General features: G+C 43.3%; 2 protein-coding genes across 4 annotated transcripts in view; both read right to left on the bottom strand.

Annotated features, from left to right (window-relative positions):
• The window catches only part of LOC115194197 (regulator of G-protein signaling 12), a 69,193-nt gene extending 59,935 nt beyond the window's left edge, over window positions 1-9,258 (bottom strand). The window contains exons 1-3 of one of the 3 annotated variants that reach the window (XM_029753663.1): window positions 9,143-9,258; window positions 5,561-7,536; window positions 3,216-3,332 (exon numbers count right to left, since the gene is read on the bottom strand). In XM_029753663.1, coding sequence (XP_029609523.1) covers window positions 3,216-3,332; window positions 5,561-7,444 — 2,001 coding nt within the window. In that variant the 5' untranslated portion in view covers window positions 7,445-7,536; window positions 9,143-9,258. Of the gene's footprint in view, window positions 1-3,215; window positions 3,333-5,560; window positions 7,537-8,195; window positions 8,368-9,137 lie in introns of those variants that run through there. The other 2 variants (XM_029753664.1, XM_029753665.1) reach the window with 2 other exon arrangements.
• A 1,420-nt stretch (window positions 9,259-10,678) lies between these two features.
• Window positions 10,679-12,430, bottom strand: LOC115194933 (myb/SANT-like DNA-binding domain-containing protein 1). The gene is made up of 3 exons (XM_029754850.1): window positions 11,890-12,430; window positions 11,402-11,683; window positions 10,679-10,979 (listed from the first exon to the last, which is right to left on the bottom strand). The coding sequence occupies exons 1-3, from the start codon at window positions 12,141-12,143 to the stop codon at window positions 10,679-10,681; spliced, it is 837 nt and encodes a 278-aa protein (XP_029610710.1). The 5' UTR covers window positions 12,144-12,430.
• Between the last annotated feature and the right edge of the window lie 2,198 nt (window positions 12,431-14,628).

Raw genomic sequence — 14,628 nt, forward strand, 5'->3', positions numbered from 1 at the left:
TTATATGGTGAGGAACAACTAACAACATAGGAAATCTTAGTTTGGGTGTAAAACTCCTTTGATGTAGCTTGTACTTCACGCCCCAGTTTGTCATTCCAGATTTTTTCTTCATGGAATGCCTGCCAAAGGGAGGCTCTCACTTTCCTCATCATAAAAGAGTAGATTACTTATCTATTGCTGTCATTTTTCCTCTTCTCTAGCATTGAATAAGGTAGCTGATCATGTTACCAGGCAGGATAATAGACATGGATGTTCCATTACAGGGTGTGGTATTAGGAGGCTTATGACACTGAATCAATGGTTCATGGAATCCGACACAGTGAAAATACAGAGAAAAATAACTGCCTAACCTCTGCAAATAGATGACCTATTATCTCAGCATAGATGATAATCATATTCCTTATGGTTGAGATCTGCTAGCGTAAAGCCTTTAGGAGTGACTCGTTGATCTTTGACTGATAATCCTGTGAAGCTGCTATAGGCTGGTTAAACCAGACTGAATGAAACAATGGTGTCTGCAGCATTCAGTCTAGTTTAGCCAGGCTGGTGACGCTGAGCCCTCGAGGTAATGAGCTCTTGACATGGAAACCAGTGGTGGGTGATAGCCATAGATGAAGATCTAATCGCCTTTGGCCGCCATTAGAACAAAACCTCAAACAAAGTAATTAACCTGAAACTGACTTGCCTAGTTAAATAAAGGTTAAATAAAATATATCTTTTTTTTATGTATATCATCAGCATGAGTAAATTTCACTCATTGCACTCATTTCGTTATGGTTCCAGGGTGGCTGAAATAGTGACTACACAAGGAAAATCCCCGAGGACCAGCAACTCTTAAGTTTGAACTCCACAGTTTCATAACATGGAAATGTACATCTTGAGGAAAACGCTATACTGTAAAGGCGAGGCTCCCTTGGCCAAACTGTGTTCAAATTCACTTAGCCCCACTTAGGTAAGTGGGCAGCCGGCCGCTGACCAAAATGCAATTTAGCTCATTGAATACACACAAGCCTTAGTGTTCCAGGAAACACTTTAGGGAATCGTACTACTCTTACTTACTGTTCCCCATTTGAACTGGGGATTCCCATACAGTCTGTGGCCACCCAAATAGAGCCTTTTTTGCTTCACAAGTAGCTAGGCCAAAGCTATTTCTGATGTATGTACAAAATAAAATTACAGTTTGCGTCATATAGAGGATCAAATAGCAGGATTAGCTACTACCCTGAAAACCCAGTTAAAAAAGGGATGTCAAAATGAGCCAGGCCTAGTTATTATTTAATTCAATACATGCTTACGTTAGAAAACCCAGTCCTATATGTCAAATGAAATGCTCTTAATGACAAAGTATTCCTAGTATTGCAATATTTTATTTATATCTATAAATGACATTTGTGTGAAGCCAAAGGCAAATGTCCTCGTCGTGCAGACAATACCATGTTGTATCCATTTTAGTCTATTGTATTAGAGCTATAAGTAGCAGACTTTTAATGTAGGCCTATAGCGGACCCTTTTCTATAGGTTCCTATTATAGGTGTATAATTAAGCAATAAGGCACGAGGGGGTGTGGTATGCTGCCAATATACCACGGCCAAGTACAGTTCGTAGGCACGACGCAATGCAGAGTGCCTGGGTACAGCCCTTAGCCGTGGTACATTGGCCATATACCACAAACCCCAGAAGTGCCTTATTGCTATTATAAACTTGTTACCAATGTTATTAGTGCAGTAAAAATAAATGTTTTGTCATACCCGTGGTATACGGTCTGATATACCACGGCTGTCAGCCAATTAGCATTTAGGGCTCAAACCACCCAGTTTATAATTATGTGTATCATACAGTTGTTTACATGCCTGCATGTACAGTTAGCATGTGAGGGTGGGCTCTGTAGACAGAGATCATATCTAATGCTAACATATGAAAGCCTGTGTGTTCATTTATTGATGTCACGGACAGTTTCAACACTTAAAACACCCTGTCTTTCTCCCTAGCCATCACAGTAGCTGTTGACCCTGAAGAGGCTGCAAGGCCCGAGTGTACTTGGCTCCTCGCAACCGGAAGAATTCCAGATGGCCTACAGCAATGACATCATCGCTGTAGCATAAGCAAATGGTGAACTGGAGCAAATCTTTATATAGTTCCCAGTTCAGGGTTCACACACTGACTGACAATACCATTATCTTCTCTTCACTCCTCTGCAGCACCAGTGACTCAGAAATCGCTCAGACAGTATGAGTAGAAACCATTAGTCATGACATCTTAATGCTGTGTAGTAAAGAATGTGCAGCCGCGTTGAGATAAGAAAGCAAATCATGCGTTGTGCTGACAGACGGCTTTGAAGTTGAGTCGTTCGACGACAAACGCAAAAGTGAGCAAAACTAAATGTCAAAACCTATTAGGTCAGACATAAGAAATGTGTTTTACATTGTGTGAGGCTGTTCGGTACAGGTTTATCTTCCAGAGAGGCTTGTTGAAAACCCTATGGAATTTAAACAGAGAATAAGAGGCCGCAAGTTTCTGACACTACTGTTTAGTGTGGGGGTGAGTGACAGGGTGTGTGTTTATGCAGTGTGTGTGTATATGCAGTGTGTATGTGTGTATGCAGTGTGTGTGCGCGTGTATGCAGTAGGGTATGTGTGAAAGCAGGAGCCAGTAGAATCCCAAAGAAGCGCTAATAGGGGAGAAATGTGGGCAAGTCGTTCAGTCATTCAGCAGCGCTGCTCATTAGCAAGGCCAAACCAACAGGGCCCATGCCTCGGGCCCACACAAAGGCCACTTTGTGAGCCACCCTCAACGCAAGTGTGGCACCAAACACGAGAAGGAAACAGAAATGAAAGGTTAAGAAAGAGCTGAAACTGGAGCAGAACGGAAGGGGGAGGGACGTTCGGCTGAATGTCCAAATTAGACCATCTCCTCTGCATAGAGGTGAACGGCATGATGGAAAAATACCGTTCCCATAAAAGATGGGTACACAGTGTAACAGGGCCATTGTTAAACGCTGTAATATAAAGGCATTGGTACGATAAGCCGGAACAGAGTTGTATTGAATTAAGTCGATTGAATTGCACCAGATACTTGACGTTACTCTCATTCAAATAATTATAATTCCAAAAACTCCAATGGGTTAATACCAGGCAACCCCCTGAATAGGAGGGAGCTAGGTTTAAATGTATATGACTGCAGTTATAAATACTGTACAGGAACTGTATTGGGTCTACCTCCAGGTCATCCAGTGATCGTGCCAGGCTGAGCTTCTTGGGGTGTCCAAATGAGCGACGGCCCGAGAAGCGACGGCCAGAGGAGCGTCCCGCACCGATGCCCCAGAACTTGGAGCCCTGTCAAGGGGAGAAGAGAAATCATAAGAATGAATGATTGTCTGCCAAAACATCACACTATTACATGGACACAATTGATCTTATCGTGGTTTTTGTCATACGTAGTTATGGGATATGAGCCTACATAACACCATCATAAACATGACAAAAACATGACATAACACCTTATTAGGTAAGCATTAGGGATTAGTACATTTATCAATGATCAGTTTAACATGATCATTCTTCTGTCTGGAATACACTTCCGTACAAAATAGACAAGGCTTAAACAAGCTTGCAGTGTTGGGGGAAAATTGGAGAGGGTGATAAGGAACTATCTCACTGGGCAATTTAACCGAGATGATGTAAACCAACCAAGGTGACAAATGTTCTTCCTGCCTTGACGTTAAGGCCATATGCTGTGTCCTTATCTAACATGGGTTAAATAACATTTAAAAAACTCCCTTCTGCCAGACAACATAACTCATCATGGCAAATGTGATTGGCTCACAGATTGAAGACTTACAGTGAGCCCCATGTGAAACATGGTCAAGCCCATTAGTCTCAGTTTGGCACAATGCTGACGATTTCACAGACACCAGTTGGGCTGAGGAAGTGAAGAAATTGATTTTCAATTTATCTCAAAAGCCTCCATCAAACTCAACTCCTCCCCTATTCATCTGCACCTTAATCTCACAGTTTAACTGCTATATGCTAAACGAGCATGTGAAACGCATTTCGCCAGCAGCCCTGCTATTATAATGATGGGTGAAAGCCCAGTCTGTTTGAGCTGGAATAAAGAACTACCGGTAATTACCATGGTATCACATGGGCTCTACCCTGTAATTTTCTTTCGCTTCCTGTGCAAAATTGTCTTCTTTTTCAGAACAGAGACAGACACGCGATTCATCCCGGAGTATGCACACAGGACAATAACTTTCACTTGGATAAACAGCGAGAGACAAACACAATGATAAACAGCGCACATATTTTCCACTATCATTAGACTCTGGGAATCTGCTCTCTGCACTGGAAAGAAGAGCAGAAGAAAAAAAACACATGGTGGAGGAGGATTCTCTCCATTTCTTACCAGGTTCTGCTTAAATATACCACTCTGTCAAAGCAAAGTTTCTGTTTTGACAAATGGCTGCATTTCCATGGAACACATCCATCTTTATCTACACTCATACCCTCCAATAGTGCAGCCACAAAAGAAACATATTATAAAAGGTCAACTTTCTGTATTGGCTATTACATTTTTTTTGGGGGGGGGGGGGGGGGGGTTCCAGAATATCACAAGTTTGGAATGCACATTTCCTTGTGTCAACAAAAAACATAAATAAGTAGCAAAGTACTTCTTCCATGGGGAAAAATCCCTCCCATCCCAGCTAGATAGTGAAACAGGGACATCTTGTGGATAATGAGGAAAACAACAAAAAAAGCCTGTTTGGAACTAAATCCTGGATGTGGATTTATGACAATGACGTCATTGTGGTATAAGTCAACAGGTGGCATTTTTTTGCTCAATTCACAGCCAAATGAGCGGTGAAATGGTGTATTATATTAGGTGTGAGAGTGAATGGACTGTCCACCCTATCAGTGCTTGGCAACTCGACTCCCGCAAACCATTTATTACTTCCTGTGGAATAAAGTTGAACAAAAAGCTAATAGAAACACAAAACCAGATGTATGTTCATACTACACACACATCGCAACTGCCGCTACCAGACTATTATCATGATTGCTGAATACTGCACAATTTAAAAAAAAACACTTGCCCCCAATCCGTCGTTACCCAAAATATTGGACTATAAATTGTGACTTCCTATATTATACTTACACTAAAATGTTTATTCTACTGAACCATTTACTTAATGTTCATATTTTTATCTACTGTTGTTGCATTGTCGAGAAGGAACCTGCAAGAAATAATTTTGTTGGACGGTGTATACCATGCGTATCCCATACAGACAATAAATAAAACTTGAAACTACCTGTAGAATAAAGTTGATCAAAAAGCAAAAAGAAAACACAAAACTGGGTGTTAAACAGAAGGAACATGCAAAGGTATTTTTGTTCAGACTTTGCACAATCTCCTTTATTAACTTTGGGTTAGGGAAAACACAAACTCTGGCCTATACATTAAGTAAACACACACACACGCACGTACACACATAGACACACCACAGAATCATCAACACAACAACAAATCTCTATCAACACAACAACATTCTCGCTTCTAATCTCACCTTGGTATTAGCATCTCTCCTGGGCTTTCCATTTAGCAGCTCTCCAGATTCTGCTCTCCAGAGTTGTTTGGCCCACTCCTCCCTCTGGGGCAGAAGCATCATGGCCTCTGCTGCCTGGTACCTGGCTGGTGGGATCTGGCTCGTGGGGTGTGGCAGTGCGTTGGTGCAACCCACCGTGGCTGGTCCTGACCAGCTGTTAGTGGCCGGTGTTGCCTGGGGTTCAGGCTCTCCACTATGGCCCCTAGGCCACCTCTGCTTGACGCTCATAGAAAACCGGCGTTGACTGCTTCTGAAGGGGCCTCCTCCTTCTGTTAGGTTCTGGATCTTACCCACAGGGTAAGGTGGTGGTGGGGGCTTGAACTGAAACTCCATCTTGGGAGGAGGGCCTCCGGATGGGCCGGTTAACGACGCTGGGCCCGGTAGAGATTCGGAAAGGGAATGTGTGCTTCCCGGATTAAGATGGCCATTTAAGTTTAGGCGGCCATTTTGGTGAGCTACTATTTGGGTGTGGTTTGCTTCGGCCTGGGGGTAATCCTCCCATGGACAGCTGGGGAGGTTGCCCCCGGGTTTGGTTCCGTGGGCAACTGGGAAATCCCTGTCCGGTCTCTCCTCAGGGGGGGAAGCGTTTCCGATCCCGCTGTCTCTGTTGCTGCTGGCACTGCCGTTCTTGCAGGCTCTGCTGCTGTTCTGTCGAGTGTGGAGGTGGTGGGCCGACTCTCTGTCCAGCCTGGTTCTAAGCCTCTCCACCGCCTCCCCCATGTTACAGTATAAGACAGACACAAACTGGAGGACGGAGGGGGGAGTGAGGGGGAACTCCTGGCAGCCCTGGGTGTCTGGGGTGCAGTCAAAGCCGAAGCGCCCGGCGATGCCCAGGTGGTCACTGTGGTGGCACAGCTCGGGGTCGATGAAAAAGACATGGCAGGAGGACCTCAGAGGACCATTCTTCCCCACATGGCCACCAGAGACGTGTGCAGTGGTGACCAAACAAAAGAAGCGCCTGTCCTCGGAACACACAACTCCCACGACAAGGTTCTCAGAAGGGAAGGCTGCCAGGACGGCTCCAGCGTCGTCACAGAGGCGGACGCAGTCGAACATGATCTTTATCATCACCAGCGTGTGGGTCTCCTGCTCAATGCCCATACGTCTAATACATCTGCGGATCAGCTGTAGGCAGTCATCCTCTGAGCTGGGGCCAGACAAGGCCAAGATCAGTTCAGTAGAGCCCAGGTAGCCCACCACCATGGCTGTGTTCAGCATACTCCAGTCTGGATTCACATTGTTCTCCTGGTCATTGAAAACAGAGTCAATGTCTGCCACTTTGGCGGTTTCTTCCTCAGACAGGAAGCCAGGTTGGATTTTGGAGTTCCACGGTTGGGTCCAGTGGGACATGTCCGGTTCTGACAAAGGCCTTGGCTTAAATGGAGTGGCGTTTACTGAGTTACATGACGAGTTGCCAGAGTGGTCCAAAACTGTTTGAAAAACTCTCCCCTTTTGAAAAAGCCCCTTTCCCTCTGTTCTAGAAAGCCCTAACTCCTCTTTGCTGGAGGAAGGGTCCACCGTGGGCCCAGTCCCGACAAGCACCACCAACCGCAAGGGTCCTTTACAGGTGCCAATCAACTGCACCACAGCCTCGTGGGAAGCCTTTGCCACATCGATTCCGTTTACACTTACTATACAATCCCCCTGCTTTAGTTCCAGCAGGTCTGCAGGGCTCCCCTCCAATATACCACTCAAGACGCACGGGCCTTGTCCTGATAAGGTGAACCCGTATCCTACACGTCCTCGAACAACCTCGACCCCTCTGACTTCCTGAGGGGCGGTCAAATTCAGACGCCTTCGTGCCCTGTCGTTCTGTCCCGGCATCCTCATCCTGAATGTGGGCATTTTTCAAATGGAGAGCGTGGGAACTTAATGTCACACTGGAATGTTATCTTTTAGTGCCAACACTGAAGTGTTTTAGTCATCCTGCATAAACACTAAAAGTAGACAAGAGAGAGACAGAGAGAGGGCAAAGATAAGTGAGATACAGTGTATCAAATATTGATTAAGCATAGGCCTCCAGAATCAATATTTTTAACAAACAGCAACTGTAACCCTTATCCTGTGATAATATTGTTACAACGTATTTGTTACACAATGATACAAAAGAATAATGATTACATCAAATGCTTCCCCCTTCAATTAAAAAATGTTATTCCACTTCAACAGGCTAATGTTGCACACAATAACAATCTCCGTATTTTGGGACAAAAATATGTTGAGTTATTATAGTTTAACCAGACAAGTATGGGCTGTGAGCGTGAAAATAAACCGCCTACTAGAGCAAACAGCGCCAGCTGGCCCCCTTCTCAAGAACAGTTCAATCAAAGCAAGAGCTTTCAAACCAGACAAACCTGTCCGAGCGCCTTGAATTGGTTTCGTTGGACATCACATCCTTTTTTTATTCTACCTCCCTTGGTTATTACATTTTTTTACCAAACTGCACAGCAGTTAGGCCTTGTCTGTCAAAATACAGCAAACCCAAAAATATTTTCTAAAACATTTGCTAGAGTTTTAAATGTAAAGTAGCCCGGCCTATCCCGATGAAGTTTAGGCGCAGATACAATGTTGCCAGTGCCACTGAAATTAACGTTACCGTTTCCAAACTTTATGAAGTCAGCTCAAATATTGCACCATCCCAAACGTTCAAAAAGTGTTAGAAATCTACACGTGTGTAGTTTACGAAAAATAATAATTTATGTTTTCAAAAAATCCCTCGCATTCCGTATTCCATATGACGGTGACAAACACCACCCGAACTACATTCATGTTGGGGACAAAGCGTATTTCATAGTAACCATGACACCCTAACGTTTTCAGAGCACGTGATTTATTTCATTCGCCAATGAGGGGATTCGATTAATCTTGACCGTGTAGGCGTGTTTTACATCGGCTGAAAGTTGATTGCATTCGATTTGGAATCGGGCTGCCTTCCGGGCTCGAGCCAGGTGCCCTGTTCAAAGCCCACTGCGAAGTCGGCTCCAAACAAAAGTGACGTAAGTAAGCACTTGCATAAGGATTCTGTGTTATCCCATGTAAAAGTGATTGCTTTTGATAAAAACGCTTTATCTGCCTTACCAATGATTTGTTTTTGAAAATTCAAACATGTATTTTATGTAAAGGAGATTTCTGGACGATGCACCATACTGCCTTGTCAAAATGGCCGAGCGGCACATATTACTGTTCGATATGAGAATGACGCTCCTCCCTCCCCGTTTTTGCCCGCTGACGTGACGGGACTTTGCCCGGTGGCTCAACATAATCGAATCCGCCCAATCTCTCGTGTTGAATATTCAAATATTTGCGGTATGATCCTATTGTTTCTGATGATCAAAATTGATAGGCTAAATATAAACATTGTTACCGATATTTAAGCTACAATTCACACAGATCATTACCTAAATGCACTTTTAAGCTTTTCACATAGGCTAACTATGCTCGTTTAAATCAAAGCTATAAGATGATAATGTAAGGCAACATCCACTGCACAATTAATAATGGATTTATTACAAGAAAATGAACATAACATCTTAATTACCTTACATTAAATCTTAACTGGATGTATTAACCACACAGCTCGAGAAGTGATACTTTGTTGCATCCTGCCACTCGCTACTTGTAAACAAACTGCATTGTGGTCAAAGTTCTGCAACGGTCGCAAGGGCGAGTCACGTGGTCCTATTACACATGTACTGTACACACCACAGTCTCTAGACAAATATACACTCAGCAGTGAGTCAATCAATGGAAACATAGTGCAAGCCCAAAAGTAGATGTTTACTAATGTTTAGGCCTACTAAAACCCTGGATAAAAAAACTTAGGCCTAGTAGGCTAGTGAAATAAAAGACAGTCATTTAATGAGAATAAGCAGGCTATTATTACCTTTTTGTAGTAGGACCCACTTTCAGTATATTGATTAATTACATTTAAAAAAGTGCATTTAAAATGCTAAACCTATACGTCGCAAAGCTACATTCAACTCCCTTCTATTTAATCCCGTGGTTTCCCATAATCCTCTCAGAGAACAGTTAATTATTCAAGACAATGCTGTTTATAGTGAGTTAATGTAACTGTCCTCTCACATTACCCACAACACTGAGGGTAAACCCCTTCCTGGATTTTCCTGTCTAGCACTTTCAATCGTTTAATGTGGTGATATCCTTTCTCTCTAACCCAGACCAGCCACTACCATGCAATAGCAGCAGATACTGTGTCATATATCATATAATATTATGTGTTTTATTGTATAAAGATCCTATTACATTACTTTACGTTAACTTTATGTCTGCGTTTACACAGGCATCCCAATTCTGATATTTTTTCCACCTTTTCACATCAAATCTTTTTCAGAGCTAATCTGATTTGTCAAAAAATCGAATTAGTTTAAAAAAGATCAGAATTGTGCTATCTGTGTAAAGACAGCATATGATTTTAGAAATAACTAGAATGCAAGGGAGACGTGATGGTACCAGGAATAGTTGAAAGACAAACCAAAAATGATAACAGAACATATGTTTTTATTTCAGTAATACATTTCAAACAAGTAGGCTATGCTAGTTGGGATATGCATATACCATAGCAGGACAGACATTAAAACATCATTGATACCTTTTGTCATCAAGGTATAGAATTTGTGGACATACATTGTCTTTTGTTGATGTGAATACGCATTTTCCTAGCTTGTAGATATCTTTCAAATCTGAATGGTGGAACATGTCTAAAAACTAGCCTTAGCTGAACACCTCAGAACCCTCACCCCTGACCTCTCACAGAAACTACAAGATGGCCATTCTAGAAAGGACGAAACCATCTATATTATCTCAGTAATGTTAAGCAAGTTGATAAGCTTTTCCCTCTCTCTGGGGGTCTAGGTTAGGGGTAAGGGTGAGATTGACAATTACAGTCAGTATTCGCTATCAATCAGTTGTTAAAAAGTGCCATATAGCAAGTCCTTTCTAGCATAGCCATAGCGATCACCAAGCATAGCCTTAGAGCATTTTGTCATATATAGAATTTATTTTCTAGAATAGCCATATATTGACCACCCCCACCCCCCTTGACCCCTTACCCTTGACCCTTCACCCCTGCCCTGGCTCTTTGACCCCTGGCTGGGCGGCAGCACCCCAGGCGGGTGTGGGGGCAGCGGGTGGCTGAATCATCTTCTCCAGCAGGTTCATCATGTGCTCCTGGAGCTGTAGGCTCTGCACCTGGAGGAAGTTCTGCTGGTGCATGACGCGGCGCACCTCGCGGCACGTCTCCTCCACCGCCCGGCTCACCTTCCGCTGCTCCTGCAGCATTGCCTCCATCACCTTCAGCTTCCACCGCTTCAGGGAGAGGTGCTGGTGTACTTTTTTCCTCTTGGCCGGTGCCGGGTGGGAACTGGACAGAAAGTGGTTTTGTTAATCAAAGTAATGGTAATGACACAATTTATAGAGAGTTTACACAAGTACTCAAGAGTTTTCATGGATATGTTTTTCTTTCCATATGTAGGAACCTTTTTCAATCAAACGGTTTCTGGGATAAGCCAGGAACTAAAGAAGAGGTTGAAATTAAAGTAAACTCACTGTATGCTAAGTACTTTCATGCTAACTAACTATCATCACAATTCATTGTTCATCTTTATTACTTAGAGAGCCTTTTGGAGACTCTTTATCTCACCCTACCAATGACAATGGAGGACCCCTCTTGGCAAGGGTGGGCAGTTTAGTTCAATACCTCAGCTTGATCTCTCTCTCTCTCTCTCTCTCTCTCCCCCCCCCGCTCTCTCTCATTTGAAGACCAATATGTAAACATGACCTTACTCAGGACAGGGAAGCCCGGAATGCAGACTGCCAGAGCTCTCCGATCCACCCAGGTCCTCCCTCATCTCCATCTCATCAGAGGAGCCTGTGTACTCCGGAAGGACGCCCATGTGGAGGCCCTCCGCATGGGACATCGAGGCCTCCGTGGAGGGGCCCGAAGACTGGAACTCAAATGGGTTCACGGTCCCATTATCGGCAGTCTTGGCGAGGATCTTTTCTATGGCTTTGTAGTATGGCCAGTCCGGGGTACCTCCATTCTCATTGGTCGTGCACTTCATTTTCCTGTCAAAGAAGGACAGAAGTTAAGGATGGTATATATTGGTTTGGGTCCAGTAGTGGGCATCAGACGTCTGGGTTTCTAAATATCCCACGTTTGTCTACTCTCTCTGTGGATATTTAAGTAAGTTCATACAATATAATATTTTAATGGATTTATGTTGCCACCTCTTTCCATCCAAACAAATAAATTGGGTATTTCTTGCACTTGCCTGTACTGGAAAGACATGTTGGTGATTTTCATCTTGATCTCCTCCCGGTGGCGCTGTTCTCCCGTGAGCTCGAAGAACTTCTGGGCCATTTTCTCATAGATCTTGGCATTCCTCTTGCATTTCTTCAGCTTGGCGACGTTCTGTTCCCAGACGTACAGGAGCCCCTTCATCTCCGCATCGGTCCAGTTTCGGGCCCTTCTGTGCTTCTCGCTGTGGCCCAAGAAGAGGTAACTGAAACTGTCCTCGGTGGCCATTTTCAAAGCCCACTCAAAAGTACTATATTCCTGTTTTGGTTTGGTAAACAAAAATAGGCCTCCAAAACGGTTTAGTTTGAAAGCCCTTTTCTGCTCTAAGGTGTTTCTAGCAGTTGTCAGTGGAATGTGGTTGCAAACAGCCACACACCGCTCTGCTTTGCCTGTGCTTTTCCCCCGAGTTTAGCTGAAAGAGGACTCAAAATGGGGCCTTGGGCAGGAGAGGGATCCGGTTAAAAGCTTTTAAATGGAGGAAATCGTCACTGTGATGTCAAGTTGCCCTGGCAACTAGGAGGACCCTCTTTCTTCCTCCCCCAGCTGTCTTAACCATTCCCTGTCTCTCATGTCCTCTCTGGCTCTCTGGCTCCAATGCCACAACAAAAAGCTTTTAGCTGAAACGCAACGAGTTAGGCCAGAGATTACAGGGAAAACAGATTTGAAATGTGAGCCTCAAGGGAGGGAGGGAGGGAGTAGAATGAGAGAGCGGGTTTAATTTGTTTCCTTGGCAACAAGGCTGCCAAGATGTTGCTGCATTTAAAAGCTTTTAATAACATTCAGTTGGGAGTGCAGGGACTGTGTGGATACTATTCTCAATGAAAGATGAAATTATATGCAAATTGTATGAAAGTGCAGGGGAAAGACGTTTGGGGGGGGGTGTCAGTGTATATTAAACCAAGACAATAGGAGTCCTGTCAGTAGGTCAGGTTATGCGTGGACACTTGAACCCCTCCCCCACTCCTTACCACGATATGGCCCTTGGCGTGCAAGGGTGGGCTCAGCATGTTATCTCTCACTCTCTTGCTCTCTTTCTCTCCACTAGCAACAGGTACAGGTTCACACAAAACGGAGTGCAATGATGGATAGGAGCCATTATAGTCACTGTTTAATTCCAATACTAGAGAACAAAAGCACTCTGGAGACAACATGAACATAATACTGTCTGTGTAAACTCCCCCAGTCAATCCCCAGATTTCCAAGAAGGGGCCACATTGAAGTCGGAAGAAATTATAATGCCAGTGCCACTAATAGCCGGATCCATCTGTGATTTACCATCACTTTGTCTTTATTAGTGACCCTTTGCTGTCACTGTCTTAACACAGTTTTGTCCTTATTAAATCTCGAGGTCCATCTGCTCCATAGAAACTGACAGACATTCCACCATGCCATAATACTGGATTTTTCTTTGCAACTCTGCCTAGAAGGCCAGCATTCTGGAGTCGCCTCTTCACTGTTGACGTTAAGACTGGTATTTTGCGGGTACTATTTAATAAAGCTGCCAGTTGAGGACTTGTGAGGCGTCTGTTTCTCAAACTAGACACTAATGTACTTATCCTCTTGCAAGGTTGTGCACCGGGGCCTCCCACTCTTTCTATTCTGGTTAGAGCCAGTTTGCTCTGTTCTGTGAAGGGAGTAGTACACAGCGTTGTATGAGATCTTCATTTTCTTGCCAATTTCTCGCATGGAATAGCCTTGGAATAGACTGACGAGTTTCAGAAGAAAGTTATTTGTTTCTGGTCATTTTGAGCCTGTAATCGAACCCACAAATGCTGATGCTCCAGATACTCAACTAGTCCAAAGAAGGCCAGTTGTATTGCTTCTTTAATCAGAACAACAGTTTTGAGCTGTGCTAACATAATTGCAAAAGGGTTTTCTAATGATCAATTCGCCTTCTAAAATGATAAACATGGATTAGCTAACACAACGTGCCATTGGAACACAGGAGTGAGGATAGCTGATAATGGGCCTCTGTACGCCTATGTAGATATTCCATAAAAAATCTGCCGTTTCCAGCTACAATAGTCATTTGCAACATTAACAATGTGTACACTGTATTTCTGATCAATTTGATGTTATTTTAATGGACAAAAAAATTAAGGACATTTTTAAGTGACCCCAAACTTTTTAACATTATTGTACCTCCTCCATTGAAGTGGACAGAGATCTAGAGGTTTATGTTAAGCCACTTACTGTAAATTGTTTTGGTTAAAGTTTCTAGTAAGTTGAGTGCATATATTTTTTGTATGTGATCCCTGCAGGAATTGAACACATGACCACAAAACACCACATATTGTTTTTAAATATCTGTCCTGAAGTGGCAGAAGATAGTAAAAGAGCAAACCTTGCAGTTTTATATAATTACATAAAATACATAACTCATATGTTAATCTATTTTATACCTCTTGACTGTCTGCAACTGTATTCATGCAGCTCGAGCCTGTCAAACAGATCAAAACCTATTGAGAAATTGGACTTAATTGACCAGAACTGGCACTTTGAGGCACAAAAGCCCTCTCATAACCACACACAGTGATATAGAAACTGTCTGGTAGTCTAGAGACTGCCCGATGCCAGTTAGTGTGTTGGCTACTGTGCTACACATTAGCCTAGTTACTAAAAGAAGAGCAGAAATTAAAGTCATTGTTTAATCTTATAGGCTATTCTTAAATAGTTATCTTACTACCTTTTCTCATTTGTTAAAGTGGACATA

Source organism: Salmo trutta, chromosome 5, assembly GCF_901001165.1.
Source record: "Salmo trutta chromosome 5, fSalTru1.1, whole genome shotgun sequence".
Taxonomy (NCBI): Eukaryota; Metazoa; Chordata; class Actinopteri; order Salmoniformes; family Salmonidae; genus Salmo; species Salmo trutta.

Bases quoted from the DNA above. Each gene is read 5' to 3' on its own strand.
- LOC115194933 (XM_029754850.1), bottom strand. From the start codon at position 12,143: ATGGCCACCGAGGACAGTTTCAGTTACCTCTTCTTGGGCCACAGCGAG. The intron at 11,684-11,889 runs GCAAGTGCAAGA...CTTCTTTGACAG, and splicing joins AACATGTCTTTCCAGTACAG to GAAAATGAAGTGCACGACCA. The intron at 10,980-11,401 runs GTAAGGTCATGT...CTTTCTGTCCAG, and splicing joins TCCGGGCTTCCCTGTCCTGA to TTCCCACCCGGCACCGGCCA.